A 22,975-nucleotide genomic window follows, 5' to 3' on the forward strand; every position below is an offset into this window, starting at 1 on the left:
CATAGTCGTGCTAACCTAGAAATAAACTGATTTACAATAGTGGAACCATGTGTCTACCTTCGAATTGTGTCCTGTTCTGTTAGTATGCTTTATCTATCTTCAGCTTATGCTTAAACTTTGCTAGGTTGTACCAGCTGGCACATTTTGCCAAACCACAATGAAAACTGCACAATCTTGGACCACAGCCAGAGTCCGTGTTAGCTGTGCTGTCTCTTTGACCCTGTTGGATATTCAGCTGTGGCTTCTGTGAGATAAGTTGCTTCTGTGTTTCAATAGTTGCTGTTCTGTACTGTACTCAACTGACTACCTTGTGTAGTAAAGGTTCGAAAAAATGTCTCTATTGACTTTTCATACTATATTGCTTTTAACTGCATTTAAAATGGTATATTTTAGTCATATTTCTCTCTTAAGTGAATTTATTTGTGCGTGTTAAGCTTGCCTGGCCCTCTATTAAAACTGGGCTACTTCAAAATAGGATCTTAGAATAGTTTAAACAGTTCGGTGCATTTTGTGGGGTTATGGGTTGATTGGCTTGCCCCCTCCTCTCTCCTGTAACCGAAAAGACCACAATACAGAACGTATTTACAGCGAATGATGTTATAATTTGTTAAACAATAGTAAATATTCATTTTTTTAAAGTTGGATGATTGGCACTTTCTTAGACTTCAAGGGACTCCTTATGATTTGACCATGCAAGCTTAATTTTAAGAAGCATCACATATCTGCCGGCGCAATTTTCTGATGACCCTTGGTTGATATCAAGGTAAAAACATCGCACATGTTTGAAATTCAGAACACGTGGACCGGAGTAGCTTTTCAACCGACCGCCGCGTAAATTTGGCTTTGCAAACCCTGCTCTCGGCTGGTTCTATAATGGACCGACGACCAATTCCACCAGCTTACCGCCTCATCATTGAGATTGAAAATTAACACTTCTCCTCTCAAAACACACACACACGAGATGCGTGTAATGTTCCAGAACGTTACTCATTAGTCCAGTTGCAATAAATGAAAACAATGATAGAAGCACGTTTAATGGTGTATAATCGAATACCCTGGAACGACACCCAGAAATAGCCAAGTTTTTCGGGCTGTGTTTAGATTCTTAACTTCTCTCTTTCTTTATCACGTTTACTTCAGCATACACTGCGCTCTTGTCTTGTTTAGGTTTTGATGTTTTCTTGGAATCAGCAAGCTGCAGAGCCGCGTAAGTCAGCTGGTTCTCACCGCTTCTTTGTTTAGTCTGTAAAAGTAATATTTCGTATCACCCGTTAATCTGTTGCTCACTCATTGCTTGAGGTAATTTAGGTTTGAAAAAGACTGTAGCGAAATTTCTTCTCATCAATTACCAACTTCAGGTTGTAACCGGATTTTGTTTTGGTTTGTTTCTCCAGTTTCTCCCCTCTCTGCAAACGATTCACGTTGCGTTCCAATTCCACACCCTCCCCTAAATCTTACTGGTATTCCGCTTTAACCTTCATATAAAATCAGTTCTGCTGAAAGGTCACAGACCTGAAACGTTAACTTTGTTTCTCTCTCCATAGATGCTGCCTAACCTACTGAGTACTTCCAGCACTTTCTGGGTTTTTTTCAGATTTCCAGCATCCGCAGTATTCTGCTTCTATAAAATTAGGTCTCCTGCTCATGCAGCCCATTCAAGGGAGCAGATTAATACTTCAAAGAACAAAGAACAAAGAACAGTACAGCACAAGAACAGGCCATTCGGCCCTCCAAGCCTGCGATGATCTTGATGCCTGCCTAAACTAAAACCTTCTGCACTTCCGGGGCCCATATCCCTCTATTCCCTTCCTATTCATGTATTTGTCTAGATGTCTCTTAAACGTCGCTATCGTATCTGCTCCCATGGCAGCAAGTTCCAGGCACTCACCACCCTCTGTGTAAAAAAGCTTGCCTCGCACATCCCCTCAATTAAAATATAAAAATGAATTTCATACTGGTCTCTTAAGGGTATTTGGAATTATGATATTGTAAAGCACTGTTTTTGAGGCCCTATTGTTTGAGCCTCGAAGGTCAAATATGATGAACCTTGTCTGAGATCAGCTGACACAACGCAGTGGTAGATGAAACCTGGGATCTTTGCATTTCCTGCAGCCCGGTGTCGTAACACTTAACATTGCTGATATATCAATGAATGATCTGAGCTGTACCTGAGCATACACCGTACGCTGTTCCTTCTGTCGGTGTTTCGCATTGTTCCTGGTCCTGGTTTCGACAGTGGTGTAAGGAAATTCTTGTTCCGTCTGTAAAATAGATATTTGCCAGTCTTACCAGGTGAGTTTCTTATTTTGTAATTTGTAGTCGTTATTACAGTCAAACTCGAAAATGAAGTGGAGCTAATTTTGATTGACTGTCGTGTAAAACAAGTGGATAGAATCCGCAACCCGTTTTACATTTCTCATGATTTCTATTTCCAACCAAGTCAGCGGGAGAGATGCCGACTCGCCAGCACTCGTTATCTACTGTCCCATAAAGTCAACACTACCTCGGTAAATGCTGTATAGGTTGTTAGAGTTGACTCTGTTATCACAGAGTGATGATTTTATGTAGAAATGGTTTGGATATCATTCGCGCCAATCGCTCGCCCTACCTGGGGATAGACGGTGTGCTCTATCTCATGTCTACGTTTGGGGGGTCCTTTGTCATCTCTCAAGTTTAGAGTAGCGTAGGCGGTAAGTTGTTCACTTGGTGCTTGTCTAACCTGTAAAAATAAGATATGGAATACTGATAGTTAGAGTCTAATACAGCAGCCAGCTACCATCAATTGGAACTGAGTCTGAAAGTGTAAATATGGAGACAGTAACCGATAAAATTAGGGCTTAATTGCATTCTGCCCACTCACAATCATTTTATTCAATATCTCTCCCATAGGGTGAGGAATAATGTTCTAAATATGAAATCCAGTGCACTCAAATCTTTTTAATCCTCAGTCAGCCCATCTTATTGGAAGACTTTCCAGGCAGAGGCTGAGATTGTCCTCGTTCCACTTCCAGCCACATCTATCCAGAGCTGGAAATCAGCCGCTGAGACATTCAGCCCCTCCCCGCAACTGCCTAACCCAGGGTTTCAGGGTGCAGACCAATTAGGTGTTGGTAGCAATGTCCCAGCTAACACACCAGCGGTGGGGACGGCACCTGGGACCCTGGAATCTAAAAGCAAAATACTGCGGTTGCTGGAAATGTGAAATAAAACAGAAAATGCTGGAAATACTCAGCAGGCCTGGCAGCATCTGAAGAGAGAGAAGCAGAGTTAACTTTTCAGGTCTGTGACCTCTCATGGAAGGTCACAGGTCTGAAACGTTCCCTCTGTAGCTCTCACCTTCCTAATCTATCTGGTTGTGCAGGACAACGTCTCAATTAAGCAACTGGGCATCTCCGATTTTTAAAATAATTTGAATTACGAAAGAGAAATTTGTCAGATGCATATGTTACAGTAAATACAAATATTTATCTTGGCCTTAAAATCAAGACATGTAGTACAAAAACAAGAAATTTATGCAAAACCTTTCTAAATCACTGGTCAGGCCTCAACTGAAACATTGTGTTCAATTCTGGGCACCACACTGTGGGAAAGATGCCAAGGCCTTCGAGAGGGTGAAAAGGAGATTTACTGAAACGGTATCAGGAATGAACGACTTCAGTTATGTTGGGTAGACTAGAGAATCTACGATTGCCCTCCTTATAACAGAGAGCGTGAAGGGGATATTTAATGAAGGTGTTCAAAATTATGAGAGGTTTTGAGAGAATAAATAAGGAGAAACTGATTTCACTGGTCGTTGTGTCGGTAGCCAGGGACAGAGATTTAAAATAATTGGCAAAATAATCAGGGAAGATGAGGATATTTTTAATGCAGCCTGCTGTTGTGATCTGGAATGCACTGCCTGAAAGGGTGGTGGAAGCAGATTCAATAGTAACTTTCAAAAAGGATATATACTTGAAATCAAAAATAATGTGGGGCTATTTATAAAGAGTCGGTGAGTGGGGCTAATTGGATAGTTATTTCAAAGAGCCAGCAGAGGCAGCATGGCCTCCTTCCTTGCTGTAGGATTCTATGATTCTATAAAATTTTATAAATATCTTCTAGACTGAATGTAAAAATTCTTGTTATTCCCCCGCCTACTTTTGGAACATGAAGAACATTGTCACCCTACCTGCTCTTCAGCCTGACCCGCTTCCGCAGAGTCTTTCTTGCTGCCTGAGGGAAAGAGAAGTCCACATTGAATAGCTTAATCAGTATATAAGCAAAACAAGTTCATGTTTTTGATGCTAAACACAGATGCTGTGTAAAGTAAGGAGACTTGAAGGTACAGATCGCTCTGAAGATGCTCAGCAGTACCAGCCATTACAGTGCAGCATGCTGGGAATTCCCTTCTCATACCCTACAGTGTCGCTGCATCCAATGGTGTGGACCTCGTCTTTGTGCGATAGTGAAAAACAGGGTTGTCCATCCTTTCCGCATGATGGGGGGGTGGGGGGGGGGGGGTTGCTGGGGGTGGCAGGGGCGGTGGCACAATACAATTTTGTCTTATATAGGGGGCTGGTGAGACAATTTTGGAAAGATAAAGGCATTAAAAATACATCTTACTATTAATCAAAATAGCAACAAAGGTGCATTGTTGTGAGGAAGCTTTAAATATTCAACTACCAAACACAAAAAGCTCTGTGCTATCAACTTCATTCTTTAAAGATGCAGTAAGGTGCTCTTTATTCTTCAACAATGAATGAGGATTCACCTGCCCTTTTTGTATTGTAAAATTACAACTGGGCCTTTGAAAATAAAAGTATTCGGCAGAATAAGAAATATTCTTACCATCTGATGCCTTTAATTTGAGTCTGGTCAAAATTATTATTAATAGTAAAATTGCCAGTATGCCCCCCGCACATCCAAAAATCAGCAGAAATGTATTATCAGTACCTGCAGGATCAACAGATATTTGAAATAAGAAACTGTAGAAGACAGCGAGATATATACACAGAGTATCGTGGGTCAGGCAATGGAGGACGAGTTGCAAAGGTGTCTCTTGGGATAACGGCCTCTACCGTCAGTGGGGCTGGACCCCTTTTTTATTATAATGTGCACCAAACAATGACGATTGTAATCCAGTAATGGAATTTATGGAGAAAATAAATCCTATTCCATAAAGGCACAGGAAGCTTCTCTCTGCACGTGAGGGTTGTTTATTAAGAGTAAAGGGAGTTACACTTTTTTACCTAGCAGTGCGACACCAGACTGATCCGCAACGGCTGCAAAGGTGGCAAAGTCTTCCACTCTTCAGCGCTGACATTCCTCAGCAGTGTTACTGCTGTTACTTTTAGTAGGTAACAAGCAACTTGCATTTATGCAGCGTCTTTAACACAGTAAAACGTCAAAAGGCATTTCACAAAGAATCACCAAACAGAATTTTAAACCGAGCCACATAAAGGGATATTAGGAAAGATGGAGGTAGACTTCAAGGAGCGTCTTAAAGGAGAGGGACATAGAGAGCCGGAGTGGTCGGGAATTTTAACTTTTAGGATGTAGACAACTGAAGGCACGATGCGCAGAGAATAGATGAACATAATGATATTTCCATATATCCAATTTAAATTCACGGGATGTAAAGTGACTCTGAGAGAACCGATCCATTTTATGTGTAGTTTCATTTTATTTGGCAAGAATTTGACGAGGAATAATCTTTCAAGTTTTGAACAGTTGTCCATCAACCTCCTGTTTCAGATCGCTTCAGGGAAATACTTTCCTTCCTTCACCTACTTGAATATTTTATTTCGTTCCCATAAGTGTGGCATTGAGAGTAAATACAGTCCACATTCACTCCGTATCCTCGTGTTTGAACAGTGTTCCAGCTACATGTCTAATCAGTAAATACAGATTGAAGTAGTCACCACGCTCCCCGCTGGATATGTTTTCAAACGTACCTCGATTGACGGTGTAGCTGACGCTAGCAGGTACCAGAAGAGAGATATGAGATGCCAGACAGGTGTAAACAACTTTCTTCGGGGCAGGTTGTGCTTCTTCCAAAAAACTGGAAACTTCATAAAGTTCTTCCGTGCTCTTGTTTTTCACAGTTTCTATTCCGCTCAGAATTTCGACACCATCCCTTAACCAGGAGATTTCTAAATGCTCTGGATAAAAGGCAACCGTTTTACACTCGAGTTTCAGAGAAGTCGCTGAAGTTTCAACAGCAACGATTTTCAGGGGGGTCGGGGGAACTATAACAGAGAAAAAAAGTTTTTTTTTAGTTTAAAGGAACACATTCTCATTTTCTACCCTCCTTTATGCTATTACACCCCTACGGTTACAATGGTTATCGGTGCTGTCGTTCTTTAAGCTTTATGCTTGCAGCACAGTGGCGCCATGGTTAGCACCACAGCCTCAGCGACCCGGGTTCAATTCCGGGTCCTGCCTGTGTGACGTTTGCAAGTTCTCCCTGTGGCCGCGTGGGTTTTCGCCAGGTGCTCCGGTTTCCTCCCACAGCCAAAAACTTGCAGGTTGATAGATAAATTGGCTCTAGTATGGGAAGGTGGAGATGGGATTAATGTAAGATTAGTATTGATGGTGTGCCGAAGGGCCTGTTTCACTGCTGTATCTCTAAATAAAAAAATAGATTGTTGTAAGGCACACAGCAAAATGACGAAATGTATTGCAAACGATGCACAAAGAGGTTGCAATTAGGGAAGCAGATGCCACTGCTCTGAATGGAAGTATCAGATCCTGGCGCGGGATTGGGGTTAGCAGTAATGATCCCAAATGAGATTCCTGTCCGAATATATCGGAGTGAGCGCAACCAGTTCACACGAACAGCGGAATCGTCTCTCCTTATACTGTAAGAATCATTGCTGTACTAAATATTTTGTGTGTTTATTTCAAAACTGATCGTTTTTCGAATAGTTCATATATTTGAAAACATATTTTATTTCAGTATTATTCAGAAGATGATGTGTGTAATCAAAACATCTCTGATGTCGATATTGAATCCAGACAGGATGTTTTTATATGTGTAGATTAGAATTCGTGCATTCCAACATTTCAGCGTCTGTGGTGGAGATTTCAGATCGTGCAGCTTTCATCTAGGGAACTTTCTCTAGAGGGGGAACCGAGGGCTGAAACATTTTTCATCTAATTTAATAATTAGGGACATTATTAACTTGCAAAATTATATTAGCCTTTATTCCCAACAAAGGCTCAGAATTTCTCTTTTACCATGGATCTGCTTTAGAGATAATATGCAATGCAGTAGAATTTCAGTGGAGGAGGGCAGTGTTCTTTTGATCTCTTGCCGTAATTTCTGTCTGGGGTTTGGGGCGTGTAAGTGGAAATCATGAAGTACAAATACCGGAGCCCAGGCTTTTACTCAAATGTTCGGTGATATCCTTCCAGTATTTGACGGGTTGACAGCGTTTAAAAGAAAGTCCAATTGACGTAAGACAGGGGTTCAAACACGGGCATTGGGTAGCTTCACTGTTCTTCAAGCTGGGCTGGAATCCAGCATTGAGGGCAGGATCAACACCTCCCTTCTCACTAGGTCGTAGGTTTCATTTATGAAAAGAGTTTGGTAGCTCAAGCAAGTTATCAATGGACACAAGTGCACAGCATAAACTGTGGACAGAGGAACAGGAGTAGGCCATTCATTTAGATTATGATTGATTCTTACACTAACTCCATTTTCCCGACTTAATTCCTTTCCTTTGATACCCATACCTAACAAAAATCTGTCCAACTCAAATATCGGACAATTTGGTATAGAAAGTATGAGGTGGCAATTTTGAGCAATGGAAATTTATCTGGTGCGAGAAATATTTACGGCGGTGGTAGGAAAGTGTTCACCTGAGTTTGTGACCTTGTCGGGGCGGATTAGATGGTCTTTAATGTTGTATAAAAGACTTGACCTAGGAGGTGTTAAAATTGTTCCCATTGTCGCACTTTGGCACCGTTATTTTGGTGAGAAGGAACCTGGCCTACTTATACTATTGATTAATTTCAAACTAAGATTTAAACATTTTTTTCACTCTCTTGGCTTAATAACAATTGTACCTGCACCAAAAGCACTCATTGAGTGAAAACACTTTGGAATGTTCTGCGATGTTGTGAGGACAATGAGCGGGTGAAATTGGTCTTAGACAGTAGCGCAAAACGGACGATAGCGAATCGGCAGTCGTTGTACACCGGGGTCAATGGAAAAGAAAATCCCGAGATGTGTAAAACGAATTTGTTGTCAGCAAGTTTTCTTCCAGTGAAATTACATATATTGCACACAGCTGAAAAAGCCCCACTCCCTGGTACAATGACACTTACCGTACACAGTAAGCTGGGAACCACTTCCATCTCCAATAGATTCTTGATGTTTTACTTTACAGTAATACATTCCGGAGTCTGCAACACTCGCATTCAGAACATCAAATGAACTACTTCCCTTTTTTACATTAAATCGCTTTCTGCTGTCTGGTTTCAGAAACGATCCCTCGCCGCGTTTCCACCAATAAACATCTGGAATATCTTGAAATAGGGGAAATGTACAGAACATGGAAGCATTCGCACCTCTGGCAACCTTCAAGAATTTAGGAAACTGTTCCACTTTGTTCGAAGTTACTTCAGCGGCTATTAGAAAATAAACAGTTTCATACATCAGATAAAGAAAATAACAGAAATAAAACTCAAGAACCATTAAAAACACCAACAAGCGAATTGGAGAAACACATCTAATTTTGCAATTCATAACAATTGTACAATCTTCTAAAATATGATTGAAGTTATTCTGAAAGGGCAGCATATACTAACTAAAGGTACCTGGCCAAACCATGCCCAAAAGAGCCATGTACTGAACTGAAGCTCTCACCGACATGTTGCAACTTGCAATTGGTGTAAATGAGAATGGCAACCTGAATGATGTGGGCAAGAAATGGATTTCATAGATAAATATATGAAACATGTGACCATGACATGAGGTATCACGTGACTAAAACGGCGTATTAAGTCGGGTTATATATACTTCTGCGTGGGAGTCTGGGAAGTAGGAGGTCACCTGCAGACTGAAAAGTTTCCATCGAAAAAGCATTGCTTTTACAGCCGCTCCCGGCACTTCGATCCGACAATCTTCTATTCCAATACCTGTCTTAGATCCTCTTCTCAATCCTGAATATAACGACTCGGGCTGCAAGCGTGGGCAGTCCGCCCACACTTTATCTCAAGGAATCTTCTTTATGCAGGAGCATGGACAGCGAGAGTAGAAAATATTTAGTCCCGGGAGCTCAGGTGCGATCATGATCTCTCCCAACCTCCATGAACCCGGACTTCTAGCAGAAGTCACTGGAATAGCAATTCGAATTAATAACCCTGCTCATCGCTCTTTCTCCACTCCAAAGCTCGTGAGGCCTACTTTAGCCTCATCCAAGACAGAGATGAAATGTTGGACCGATACCCACGTGGTTCAATGTTACAGATTGTTTTTCCAAAAAATATACTTTATTCCTAGAAATTTGCAAAAATACATTACAAAACAATTCAAAACAGTTCAAATTTCACATTTCAGGAAGTACAGTCGAGATCAGATTTATTCGATACAGAAAACATGAAGTGACTCACAATTCTTGCCATTCCATTTTCAATGAAATGTACATTGGCATTACATAGCAAAAAACATTTTGTTGCTTACAGGCCGAAGGGTTTTACACAGGTTCCAGACCCTCAGTATAGTATGCCAGGAGGACCTTACACAGTGGCTTTTCCCCATTGAGCCTTTGTAGCAGCTGCCCCAAGCTTTAGTGCATCCCTCAGCACATAGTCCTGGGCCTTAGAATGTGCCAGTCTGCAACACTCGGAGGTGGACAACTCTTTGGTCTGGAAGACCAGCAAGTTTTGGGCTGACCAAACTGTGTCCTTCACCCAGTTGATAGTCCTCCAGCAACAGGTGATGGTTATCTTAGTGTGCGTCCCTGGGTAAGCCCGTAGAGAACAGAGTCTTGTGCTCCAGAGCTGCTCGGGATGAACCTCAACAGAAACCATTGCATCTCTTTCCAGACCTGCTATGTAAAGTCCAACAAGCTTGAAATGCAACGAGGAATACTCACGATGAGTGCAGATGAAACTGCGAGGAGAAACTGACTAGAATGACCACATTTAACTGATTGTAAAGAGAAAGGAGATTTCAATGGAAGTGAGGCCCATCATTCACAGCTTGTTGTAGGTTCCAATTTCCAAATCTGCTCCTTGTCGAGTTAGTTGATCTGAAGCAGGAGGTGAAAATCATTCAGGAGTCTTGTTTCTAACTGCCGACCAGTTGAGCTGTATGAACCTTTGGTAGTAGCAAGACGGGGATAGGCTGTAACTTACTTCTACCCCAAATCTCAGATCCTCTGATTCTTTTGCCAATCACCTTAATTTTTTGCCCTCTGATTACCGACCCTGCTGCCACTGTGAACAGTTTCTCCTTATTTGCACTATCAAAACTGTTCATAGTTTTGAACTCCACTGTCAAATCTCTTAACCTTCTTGACTCTAAGGAGAACAAACCTAGCTTCTCTAGTCTCCCCACATACCAAATGGCCCTCAATCCTGGTACTGTTCTAGTAAATCTCTTCTGCACCTCCTCTAAGTCATTGACAACCTTCCCGAAGTCTGGTGCCCAGTTTTGAACATAACACTCCAGCTGAGGTCTAACTAGTGCTTTATCAAGGTTTAGTATAACTTCCTTGCCTTGTGCACTATGTCTCTTTTAATAAATCCAAGGATCCCCTGTGGTTTAACAGCCTTCTCATTTGTCCTGCCACCTTCAAAAAATTCGACATTTAACCCCAGATCTTTACTTGCATTGAAATCTCCTTTCTGTTTTCAATCCGGAAAATGTGAGTCATTTTCCTCATAGTTCCATCTTTAGGTAGGGTTGGAATGATGGCAGGTCTCTATAGTGAATATAGAAAGCGGTGTCAAAGAGTCATATAGCACTGAAAAAGGCCTTTCGGCCCACCGAGTCTGTGCCGACCGAAAACCACCCATTTATACTAATCGTACATTAATCCCATATTCCCCACCACATCCCCACCATTCTCCTACCACTTACCTACACTGGAGGCAATTTACAATGGCCAAATTAGCTATCAACCTGCAAGTCTTTGGCTGTGGGAGGAAACCAGAGCACTCAGTGGAAACCCACGCGGTGACAAGGAGAACATGCAAACTCCGCACAGGCAGTACCCAGAACCAAACCTGGGTCGCTGGAGCTGTGAGGCTGTGGTGCTAACCACTGCACCACTGTGCTGTCCCAACAGCTTAACCAATTAGGGACAGAGTGCTGAAAGTTATTCTGTTGAACTGCATTCAGTTTTGTGGTTTGGTAACCTATGGATATGAATTCACTATAGCTGAGAGCTATATAAGGTAATAAAATATATAGTACTCCTATTTGTTCCAGTCTGTTCTGAAGGAGAGAACTGGGGGTGGCTGCTTGTCTGATGAAGATTGATTATTCACCTCAATTGTCCTCCCTCATTGAAACACAACAATGGGCCAGCTCTTCCCTCTTAAATATGAACACGAACATACATACAAGCATTTGAATTAGGAGCAGGAGCAGGCCATTCAGCCCCTCAAGCCTGCTCTGCCATTTGATAAGATCATAGCTGATCTGATTCTGGCCTGAACTCTACTTTCTTGTCTACTCACTATACCCTTTGATTCCCTTGTCAATCAAGAATCTATCTAACTTAGCCTTAAAAATATTCAATGACCCTGCATTGGGGAAGAGAATTCCACAGGCTAATGACCCTCGGAGAGAAGAAAATTCATATCTCCCTCTTAAATGGAAGACCCCCTATTTTTAAACTGTGTCCCCTCGTTCCAATGTCTCCCACAAGGGGAATCATCCTCTCAGCATCCACCCTGTCAAGTCCTCTCAGGATCTTATATGTTTCAATAAGATCACCTCTCATTCTTCTAAACTCTAATGTATACAGGCTCGACCTGTCCAACCTTTCCTCATAAGATAACCACTTCATGCCTGGAATCAGTCGAATGAACCTTCTCTGAACTGCCTCTAATGCAATTATATCCCTTCTTAAATAAGGAGACCAAAACTTTACACAGTACTCCAGATGTGGTCTCACCAACACCCTGTATAACTGTAGCAAAACCTCCCTACTTTTATACTCAATTCCCACTGCAATAAATGAGAACATTCTATTTACTTTCCTAATCACTTGCTGCATCTGCATCCTAACAATTTGCGATTCATGTGCCCGGACAGCTTCTGTACCACAGAGTTCTTCCATCGCTCGCCATTTAAAAATATACTGCTGTTATTCCTGTAGAGATTTACCATGAAGAACTCCGATGGCCATTGCTGGAGCAGGGGCGAAGCTCCACAACACCAGCCTGAGTGAGTATCGCAGTTGTTTGCGATGTTTCTCGTGATTGCTACTGAAATTCTGAAGGGAAGAACAAAGCTGCATGGTATTGTCTATTCGGAAATGGGTAGTGGGTTACTAAACAGAGAAAAGAACAAATATAGGCCAGAGATCAAGAATATCTCATGCAACAGAGAATTGGATTAATGAAAAAAATCCTGAATGTTGGAAACATGAATTTAAATCTAAAGTATTGGAAGTACATTAATGACCTCCCAGCATCTGTAAAAAAAAAAGTCGAGTCACAGCAGGGTTGGCAACTGCAGTTTGATGCATTCCTGGAGATTCGATCTTGTGATGTTGCTCATGTGATGTTTAATCACATAGGAACAAGAGTCAGCTATGTAGCTGTTCCAGCATGTTCTGCCATTCAGTGAGATCATGTCTGATCTGTAACCTAACACCTTATACCTGACGTTTGATCACGTGACACTGGCCCACTGTTTGTAGATGTTATTGCATTTACGTTAGTTGAGTTTCTTACTACCACCAAGCCCTGAATAAAATATTTGTTTTTTTTATTTTATAGTGAGATGGATATTGTAATTCATAAATCAAAGAAAGCACTCACAAGAATAGAAAGATTTAAGAGTCAAGAATTTTAAAATAAAAACTGCTCTTTGTGATGTTTCTACTGTGTCAACCGCAATAAAAAACATCAAGTAAATATTGTTAATTCAACAATAATATCATTAATATAAGTAACGTCTCACTAAAGTTCTCATACAATTTTATGGCGTTTTACACACATAGCAAGTTAGAACAGCAATAAATAAAACAAAATCTAATTTAATTCACTAAGTCCCACACCCCACTGCTGAGACCCAGCTTCTGGAGTCAGAGGCTCAGTTCTCAGTTCAACAACACTCAGGTAGCTTGACACTATCCTGGACCAAGCAGCCCGGTTGATCGGCACCCCATCCGACACCTTAAAAATTCACTCCCTCGACCACCATGCACAGTGGCAGCAGTGTGTACCATATACAAGATGCACTGCAGCAATTCACCACGCCTCCTTCAACGGCACCTTCCAAATCCACGACCTCTACCACCTCTAAGTACAAGCACAACAGATCCATGAGAACACCACCAACTGCAAGTTCCTCTCCAAGCCACACGCCATCCTGATTTGGAAATATATCGCTGTTCCTTCACTATAGCTGAATCGAAATCTTGGAACTCCCTCCCAAACAGCATGGTGGGTGGTTACCTGCACCAGATGGACCGCAGCGATTAAAAAAGGCAGCTCACCACCACCTTCTCAGGAGCAAGTAGGAATGGGCAACAAGTGACGCCGACATCCCATGAAACTAATTTAAAAAAAACAGCGCCAAAGCTCACTGACTCCCGAAAACAAAACAACTGCACATATTACATATAAACAAGAAATGCTGGAATCACTCAGCAGGTCTGGCAGCATCTGTGGAAAGAGTTCCGAAGAAGGGTCACTGACCCGAAACGTTAACTCTGCTTCTCTTTCCACAGATGCTGCCAGACCTGCTGAGTGATTCCAGCATTTCTTGTTTTTATTTCAGATTTCCAGCATCCGCAGTATTTTGCTTTTATGCACATATTACATATCACTCTCCCTCCCGCCAGTGTGTGCTGCTTTTGTTTTCTTGCTCCCTCCCTTAGTTTGTGTTTCTCTCTGTCCTCTTTCTCCAGTTTGTTTCTCTCTTCTGCCAGTTGACGTTGCTGTCTCTCCCTCTCCAGCTCCCCAATTACTCTCTTTGCACACAAGGAATTTCCAAGTGATTTTCACTGGTGCTGAATCCACCATTTTCACAAGTGGCAATTAAACGGTGTTTTCAAATAGCATTCATTCAGCTAGGTAAAAGGATGCTGACTATAATAGAGAGCTTGCAGCTCAAGCTGCATATACTTTAGATTGAAATAATGATTGTAATACAGTGGTAACACTCTGCCCTGTGAGTCTCACTCCAGAGATTTCAACACATAATCTAGGCTGACACTTTAATGCCGTACTGAAGTAGTGTTGCACACTCGGCGGTGTCCTATTTCGGATGAGCCATGAAAACATGACTCCTTCTTCCCTCGTGGTGGATGTAAATGATCCCTCCAACCAACTGGAAGAGGAACATGGAGTTCTTAGTTTCCTGGTCATTATTTATTTCTCGTCTAACATCACTAAACAAAAATTGATTATCTGGTCGTTATCACATTGCGTTTTATGGGACCCTGCTGTGCACAAACTGTTGTTCATTTCCTGCAACAGTGACCACACTTCAAAAAGTACTTCATTGGCTGTAAAACGGTTTCAGGGGGGTATTTGGGGGCGTCCCAAGGTCATGAAAGGCGCTATATAAAGATGCTTTCTTTTCTTCAAATGATGCCTTTTCACCTACCAAATGCGGTGGGTATTTTTCAATGATGTTGATATGCAACACACATGCCGCCATCTTAACTATAGCTGCCAATTATGAAAGGTTGGGCAATTTGCTGACTGTGAAGGATTAGATCGAACCGATCTATAAGAAGCACCACAAATACTGAATTATTTTTAGGTGAGAGAAATGATTGGGGGTTTGTTTTTAAATCCACCGAAGTTACTCATTTTAACACAATCTGAGACGGACAATTTAAAATGAAGAAATACGCAATTAACCAACAGGATATGCAAATGGTCGCAACAATCATAAAATAAAATGTTGCCTTTAATTATTTTGATAGTCTAAGGATGATATTGCAGCAATAAAGCCACTATGAGCAGTTTTATTCCAAAGTACTGATGAGGGCCTCCATTCCTGGAAGTGTTTTTTTCTAACCAAGAGATAATAAACCATGGGTCTCTCTATCTCTTCAGGTGGGCATAAAAGATCCCATGCCAAATTGAGTTCACCTGCTGCTCTGACCAACATTGTTCCCTCAACCGGCATTACTACTTGCAGATTATCTGGTCTTTTATCTCATTGCTATTTGTGTGACCTCTCAGTTTGCTAATTGCCTGCCTTTTTTTTCTCTACATTACAACAGTGACAACACTTCAAATGGAAAACATTTGGAACATCTCGATGTGAAAAGCGCTGTACATATACTGTTTATACTGCTGTCAGTGTGAGCTTGCTGCGTGCAAATTTTCTTATCGTTTTGCCTATTTCAAAAGCAATGAGTATGAGGCGCTTTGAGACATTTCATAAGCGAGGTAATGAGGTGCTACAAATGAACACAAGTCGTGCTTTCTCTCATTATTGTGCCATATCGGAAACCCTGCAAACATGATGGGAATTTGGAATTCACCAAGCATAACTGGAAGTTGGAGAATTAAATATTATACATATTGTCAGGATGGGTGAGTCACAGGGTTAGTGCTACCGGCTTAAGCTGCAAAATTGGTTTTCACGGAAAATTATTTCCACTTCACAATGTAATTCCAGAGCCAGGACCCCACAGGAATCCAGAACAATGGATGGGAGTTCCACTTCTAGGTCTTGAGTTCCAGTCGATTTGACATCACTGCCCTTCACACAGCATCTCCAGGACTGTGGCAGCTAGCGACGGTACATGAGGACCTTGGTTGTGGCCGGTTGTTTGCCTTCTTTTTACAGAAAGTAACTGTCTAAGTGAAAAGAAGAGATCCTTACCTTATAGCAAAATCCCACATCATATTGCTTGTGCTCTGCCCAACATTCATTTCTCAACTAACTTCACGAAAACAAGATATTTGGCCATTATAATGTTGATGTTTGCGGAACGCTGCTGTGCGCAATATGGCTGCCACGTTTCCTACATGACAACACGTCAAACGTATTTAATTGGCTGGAAAGCGCTTTGGGAGTTCAAACGTCGTGAAATGTGCTATATCAATACAAGTTCTTTTTTTCTTTCTCTAATTTTACTCTGGCTATTTTGTTTTATAACAAGGCCATCTATCCATTCAAATATATAATCTAATATACTGGATGACATTACGTATAATGAGATGTTTCTGAACAATAACGCTATTCTCTATTACAGCTGAAAAGGAGCGTCAATTTTTCCAAATAGTCGTTCCCTTGATGTAACCTATTTCATGTTGAGAGTGTGGTATACGGAGAGAGATTTCTCCGGACCTTATCGATTTTATAGTGATTATCGCCAAAAATCATAAATGGTTCACTCTACGACTTTCCCACAGAAAGAGCTCCATATCTCTGAAGTTAATTACATTTAACATTGACATTTAGATGATATCGTTATAATTGCTTAACATTTCAATTGTCAGAATGAGCATGCCGGCGTACCGCTAAACTCAGACATTGCAGAAGAACTGCAGAAATGTTTGGTTGCGAGATTTCAAATACATTTCTTAAATTATACTTCTTTTGAACATCGAAACAGGTAACGCAAACACTGTGCAACTTGCATGGCCTGAGAGGAGCGCAACCACTAACCACAAAGTGTTTCCATGATGCCACTAGCAGAATCGCCTTGCAGTTCTGTTCTCCCAGTGATTGCAATTTCCCATTAGCTCAAACTACGAGTGCACTGTGCGGTAAATGATTAGCTAAATGAAGAAATCAGCTTCAAGATTAGATCTATTTTCATAGAAAAGTTGCAAAATTTCACACATGAGCAACTGCAATCGCGTATTACAAACAGAAATCTAAAATAGATGTCTCTGTGGCGAGAACCCTTCATCAGAATGGAAGATGTTACAGATAGGAAGCATTTAAAAAGGAGCAGAACAAATGCAAAGGGGACGCAAACCCACACATAAAGACACCCACACAGACACACAAACACTTACCATACAAGTCGCATTTGTATATCACCTTCAACGCGGTAAGCCTTCAAAAAGCGCTTCATAGGGAACATTATTAAACAAATTTTAACACTAAACAACACAAGGTTCCGGTGGCCAACAGCTTTTAAAGGAGGAAGGAGAAGCAGAGATATTTCGGGTTGGAATTCCAGAGCTTAGGGCCTCGGCAGCTGAAGACACGCGGAGCGAAGAAAATTGGGGATGGACAAGAAGCCAGAATGCAAGGAGGCCATGGAGGGATTTGAAAACAAAGATGAGAATTTTAAACTAAAGGCGTTGCAGGACCCGGAGGCAGTGTAGGTCAACGAGCATGAGGAATGAATGTTCCTTGGCGTGAGTTATACGTACAGACATACATACACACATACATATACACAGAAGCACACACAGACACACATATACACATGCACACACATTCACATATACACATAGATGCACACATACACATACACACTCATACATTCACCCATTAAAAAAAGACTTGTAATTATATAGCACCTTTAATGATCCAGGAATGCCAAAGCACTTAACAGCCAAGGAAGTGTAGTCACTGTTGTAATTCCGGAATACACATACACAATCGCACCCACACCCATATACACCCACATAGCCCAAAATACATGCACACACATACATACACATATATGCACACACACACACACAGACAGGAGAATGGTGAAGTGTTTAAATGGAAAACGGGATCATTTTCCTTCCTCGCTCACACAATATATTTATTTTCCCTTCACTCTTCCCTTCGTTCCATTCCCATGATATCTGCAACTCCCTGTCTGAATATGTCCAATCAGATTTCCACCCCACCACAGCTCCGAAACAGCCCTAATCAAATTTGCAAATGACATTCTGTGATGGCGACCTCATATCTGCTTCATTATAAAGACTGCCTACTTCCACGTCTGTAACGTTACCTGACTTCACTCCACCTCAGCACTCTGCAGCAGAAACAGTTATCGATGCCTTGTTGACTTCCATTGTTGATCAATAAAGCTAATGGAAATAACAATCTGAAGTAACGTAAAACAGGCTGCTGACGCATTTACACCATTGCACATAGTCATGATCTACCCAATTACACAAATGTACTCCTAGCTGATCCCCTAACTCCCAGCAGCCGCCAATTTGCATAAACTTTAGCTCATCCGAAACTCTGCTGCCCATGTCCTATCCCATACTAGGTTCTGCTCATCCATCATCCCTATCCTGGCTGACCAACATTGGTTTCTCACTTCCCACCCCTCTTCCCCTCCACATCCCTCATTGTCTCAAATTTAAAATTCTCACCCTCATTTAAAGTCTTTCATGGCGTTGTCCCTCTCTATCTAGAACCATAGCAAAATTATGGCACAGCAAGAGGCCGTTCAGCCCATCGTGTCTGGGCCAGCTGAAAAAAACTAGCCACCCAATTTAATCCCACCTTTCAGCACCTGGTCCGTAGCCTTGCAGATTACAGCACTTCAGGTGCATGTCCAGGTACCTTTTATATGAGTTGAGGCTTTCTGCCTCCACCACCGTTCCTGGCAGTGAATTCAAAACACCCACCAGCCTCTGGGTGGGAAGGTTTTTCCTCATGTCCCCTCTTATCCTTCTACTAATCACCTTAAATTTGTGCCACCTGGTAATTAACCTCTCTGCTAGGAGAAACAGGTCGTTCTTGTCTACCCTATCTAGGCCCCTCATAATTTTGTACGCCTAAATTAACTCATCCCTCAGCCTCCTCTGTTCTAAGGAAAACAGCCCTAGCCTATCCAATTTTTCCTCATAGCTGCAACTTTCAAGCCTTGGCAACATTCTGGTAAATCTCCTCTGTACTCTCTCCGGAGCAATTATATCCTTCCTGTAATGTGGTGGCCAGAACTGTACGCAATACTCCAGCTGTGGCCTAACCAGCATTTTATATAGTTCCAGCAATACATCTCAGCAACTGCACCAGCTAACAACGACCCCATCGCTCCACCAGTCCCCGAACTGTGGAATGTAGGACATTTCCTGTTTCTTTGCCCACCATGCACTAACATTCTCTCGCTAAACATCTCTGCTTCTGAATTCTCTCTCTATTTAGATTGTTGTTCAAAGCTACCTCTTCGATTAAACTTTTGGTTTCTCCTTCCTAATACATCTTTCTTGACTGGATGTATTTTTCTTTTTGGTTAGGCCTTTGGAAAATACTTTAGGATGTCTTTCTACTTTAAAGGCTTTATATAAACATTGTTATGATCCTGCAGTTTTTTTCGGGGGGTGGGGTGGTGCAGGTGGCAGAATGTGGTGTGCCTTTAAGGCTGGAAAGGGAGAAGTACTGCTGTCAGACAGCAAACTCTAAAAACTGAGTCAAAGAATGCATTCTCGTTGCCCCGGGATACAGCCATTTGGAGACTGTGAGTCAAAGAGTGATTTCTTGTTGCCTGGGATACAGCCATTCAGGAGCAGAGATGGAGAGATACATTGTTACAATTTAATTTTGAACTGGTTATAGTGGAAACAGACTGTTCTAACTCAGAGAAACAGACAGACAGCTGTGTGTTAGCACCTGAAAGGAGATCTTTCAGACCATTTAAACTGAAGGAAGAGAATTTAGTCTGTTTATCTATTATTCTGTCTCAAAATTCTAAAACGTCAAGCCAAAACAGAGATTTCTGATAAATTAAACTGAAGGGAAGTTACACTGTGATAATCTTTTATCCCTCAAAAATTCTAAAGCCAAATTGATTCATTAGAAAGTGTTTGCTAGTTGTTAATTGTTGAAATTCATCACTGGAGAAGGAAAGCATCAATTTTACCTTCTGAATTGGACGAATGACTGTTCTACTGTTGAAGAACCTTTTTTTCCCCATCGGATGGCTGTGAGGACTTCAAGCAATCTTGGACTGTTCCACACCTGGCAGGAGCATAAATATGCAAGGACTTTATTTTTTTTTCTATTTTATGTGTTGTTTATATCTTAGGAGTGTATAAGAATTTACTTTTTCTAATTAAACAATTAATTTGTTGATTTAAAGACACCTGGTTTGGTTTGCCTCATTCGGGGTTAATAGATGGTATAATTTGGCTGGGTCTTTCTTTAATTTGGAATGTTTAAAATGATATGTTAGGCAATCTGTAGAGGGATGGGATTGAATTAACAGTGCAGTTCTCCCAACACAATCAAAATTGTATATTTTGATTGGGAGCTTTGACTGGAGCAGTCAGTAATAACAATATCGGTTGTTATTTTATGCCTTCCTCTTTATTTTCCCAGTTCTGATGAAGGGTTATGACCAAACTATTAACTTATCTGTTCTCTGGGGAGATGTGTATCGACCCACTGAGTATTTCCAACATGTTCTGTTTTGCATTACATAAAATTACATGGGGACCATTCGCCCAAACTGCTCTATGCTGCTATTTATGGCCTCATGAGTGTCCTCCCACCCCTTTTCATCTATCCCTATCAGCATATCCTTCGACTTCTTTTTCCTTCATATGCACATCAAGCTGCCCCTTTAAATACATCTCTGCCATTCACCTTAGCTACGCAATTTTCTACCCATTCGGTAAAAGTTTCTCCTGAAATCCCTCTTGGATATATTTAAGACTATCTTATATTTCTGCCCTCTAGTTTTGGATTCCCTCACAAGTTGAAACATTTTCTCTCGGTCTACCGTATCAAACCCGTTCATAACTTCAAAGACCTCGATCAGGTTCCCCCTCAGCTTTCCCTTTTCTAGAGTAAAGAACCTCAGACTGTTCAGCCTTTCCTGAGAAGTTTATCTTCTCAGTTCTGGCATTAACCTAGTGGATATTTTTGCACCTTTTCCAGTGCCTGTAAATAACTTCCATAATATGGAAACTAGAAATTTGCACAGTGCTCCAAGTGTGGTCTAACCAAGATTCAATACAAGTTTAACATAACTTTGCTACTTTTTAATTCTATTCCTTTAGAAATTAACCCCAATACTTGGCTTACTTGTTATGGCCTTATAAATCTGCATTACCTGCTTTTAGTGATTCATGGATTTGTACTCCTAAATCGCTTTCCCCTGTACCCCATTTAGACCCTTATTATCCAAGCAGTATGTAGCTCCTTACTCTACCTACCAAAATGCACCACCTCACACTTACCTATATTGAAATTCAATTGTTAATTGTATTTTGTCGCTTTCTTCCTCAGTATTAATCATAGACCCCATTTTGGTGTCACCACAGACTTTGGTTGTGCTACCGATTTCTGAGCTTTGGCTTCAGATTTCCAGCAGTTTATGTTTTTTTTTTCTTTTTTTGCGTGGTCATAATGCTGAGGCGGTGCGAGGCCTGGCTGGCAAAGGCGTGCAGTGTTTCTGTGAAGCCTGAAGAGGCACGCTTGCTCTTTTCAGTAGTTGAACTCTACAACAAGATGGCGTCAATTTAAAATTAAAGCCAGGCCATTCAGGAGTAAAACCAGGAAACACCTTTTCACACAAACACCATGAAATGTGGAACCCTCTTCCCAATAGGCTGTGAATGCTTGGACAATCGGAGCTTTCAAGACTGTGATGGTAGATTTTTGTTAGTTAACGGTATCAAAGGATACAGAAGGTCAATGGAATTGAGGTGCAGATCAGTCATGACCTAATTGAATGACGGATCAGAGCTCAAAGGCTGAATGGTCTATTCCTGTTCTCATGACATGGCTATAGAAGCTATTTAAAACCCTTCCACTCCAGTAATGCCAATTTTCCAAAGTAAAAATTCACTTTTGTTTTTCCGGATTTCACGGCTTTCTCACAGATGTTACATGGGAGATCGGCAGACCACTGCTCGAATTATCGGCTGTACATCTGTAGAACTGATTAACAGTGCTGCAGATTAAGCTGGGGTTTGAATTTTGTTGTGGGATGCTGAGCGTGAACCGCAGCGGTAAATCTGCGAATCCCTAGAGAAGCCGGCTAAATGCCATCAATTAGCCGGCTTCTCCAGGGTTCTCGTCAATGTTTTGCCAAGGTTATTACGGGAAATCGGTAGAAACCTCCGCAGAAAAGCCACCTAGTTAATTTAACGTCATTGCTATCCAATGGCGGCATTGGTCGCATTGCATAAACCAAAATGTAAACTCCTGGCATCCGTCTTTGTCATCAGCTATGTCTACAAATGCATTGGACTTCATATCCAGTTAGAAAGTGCATTTTTAGATTTCAAATACCTTTAGATTTATTGAATTATTAAAGTGTTTTGGGCAACATCATCAGACAATTGGTGAGAAACCATTGCATTCATTTTGATGAGAACCGTGCATTGAGCACAGTCTGAATCATAGAGCGACTGTCTGCCGATGTCCTCAGTGTGAAGGTTGCATTCTGGAATAGGAAGGTGCGTGCGTGAGGGGTCAGGGTTGCTGCTCCACATCCCAGCATTTAATATTTATCTTCGGGCACTGGTATAATTGCACAGATCAGGAGGATCAGTAAGATAAGTTCAGCACTACTTGGAAAAGGAGGGTCATTAAAGAAGTCCACAGAGGAGGTTTCAAGAAAATCAGTGATCCGAGCCCCAAAGAAAGAGCAATTGATGTGGTCCTTAGAAGAGATCCACTTATCAGGTAACGGAGGAAGTCACGAATCAGATCTCCCCATAAAGGGGGGATTAAGCTCCTAAAGGAGATTCATTCATCAACGCTTTTGAGAAGGGTCATTGACCAGGTATCGAGAGGACAGTGCCCAGAAAATATGTTACTTCGATCACTCAAACTAGTACCCGAAGGCAGGGAATGCTAACAAAAAAATAAATTAAAGGAAGCATGGGGTAATGGTGTAAGGTGGGGGTTATTGAATTG

General features: G+C 41.5%; 1 protein-coding gene across 4 annotated transcripts; it reads right to left on the reverse strand.

Moving 5' to 3' along the window:
- Positions 1-497: 497 nt before the first annotated feature.
- On the reverse strand, positions 498-18,171 carry LOC137379235 (tyrosine-protein phosphatase non-receptor type substrate 1-like). 4 transcript variants are annotated; one of them, XM_068049942.1, is made up of 8 exons: positions 8,803-8,914; positions 8,311-8,613; positions 5,934-6,227; positions 4,828-4,932; positions 4,169-4,212; positions 2,609-2,719; positions 2,169-2,261; positions 498-1,243 (listed from the first exon to the last, which is right to left on the reverse strand). In XM_068049942.1, the coding sequence occupies exons 1-8, from the start codon at positions 8,855-8,857 to the stop codon at positions 1,106-1,108; spliced, it is 1,143 nt and encodes a 380-aa protein (XP_067906043.1). In that variant the 5' UTR covers positions 8,858-8,914; the 3' UTR covers positions 498-1,105. The 4 variants fall into 4 exon arrangements, with proteins under 4 accessions (XP_067906043.1, XP_067906046.1, XP_067906045.1 ...); XM_068049945.1 differs by lacking the exon at positions 8,803-8,914 and adding an exon at positions 18,102-18,171 and having other exon boundaries at positions 499-1,243; XM_068049944.1 differs by lacking the exon at positions 8,803-8,914 and adding an exon at positions 16,016-16,126 and having other exon boundaries at positions 499-1,243.
- Between the last annotated feature and the right edge of the window lie 4,804 nt (positions 18,172-22,975).

The sequence above is a fragment of the Heterodontus francisci genome, chromosome 17, assembly GCF_036365525.1.
Source record: "Heterodontus francisci isolate sHetFra1 chromosome 17, sHetFra1.hap1, whole genome shotgun sequence".
In the NCBI taxonomy this organism is placed as follows: Eukaryota; Metazoa; Chordata; class Chondrichthyes; order Heterodontiformes; family Heterodontidae; genus Heterodontus; species Heterodontus francisci.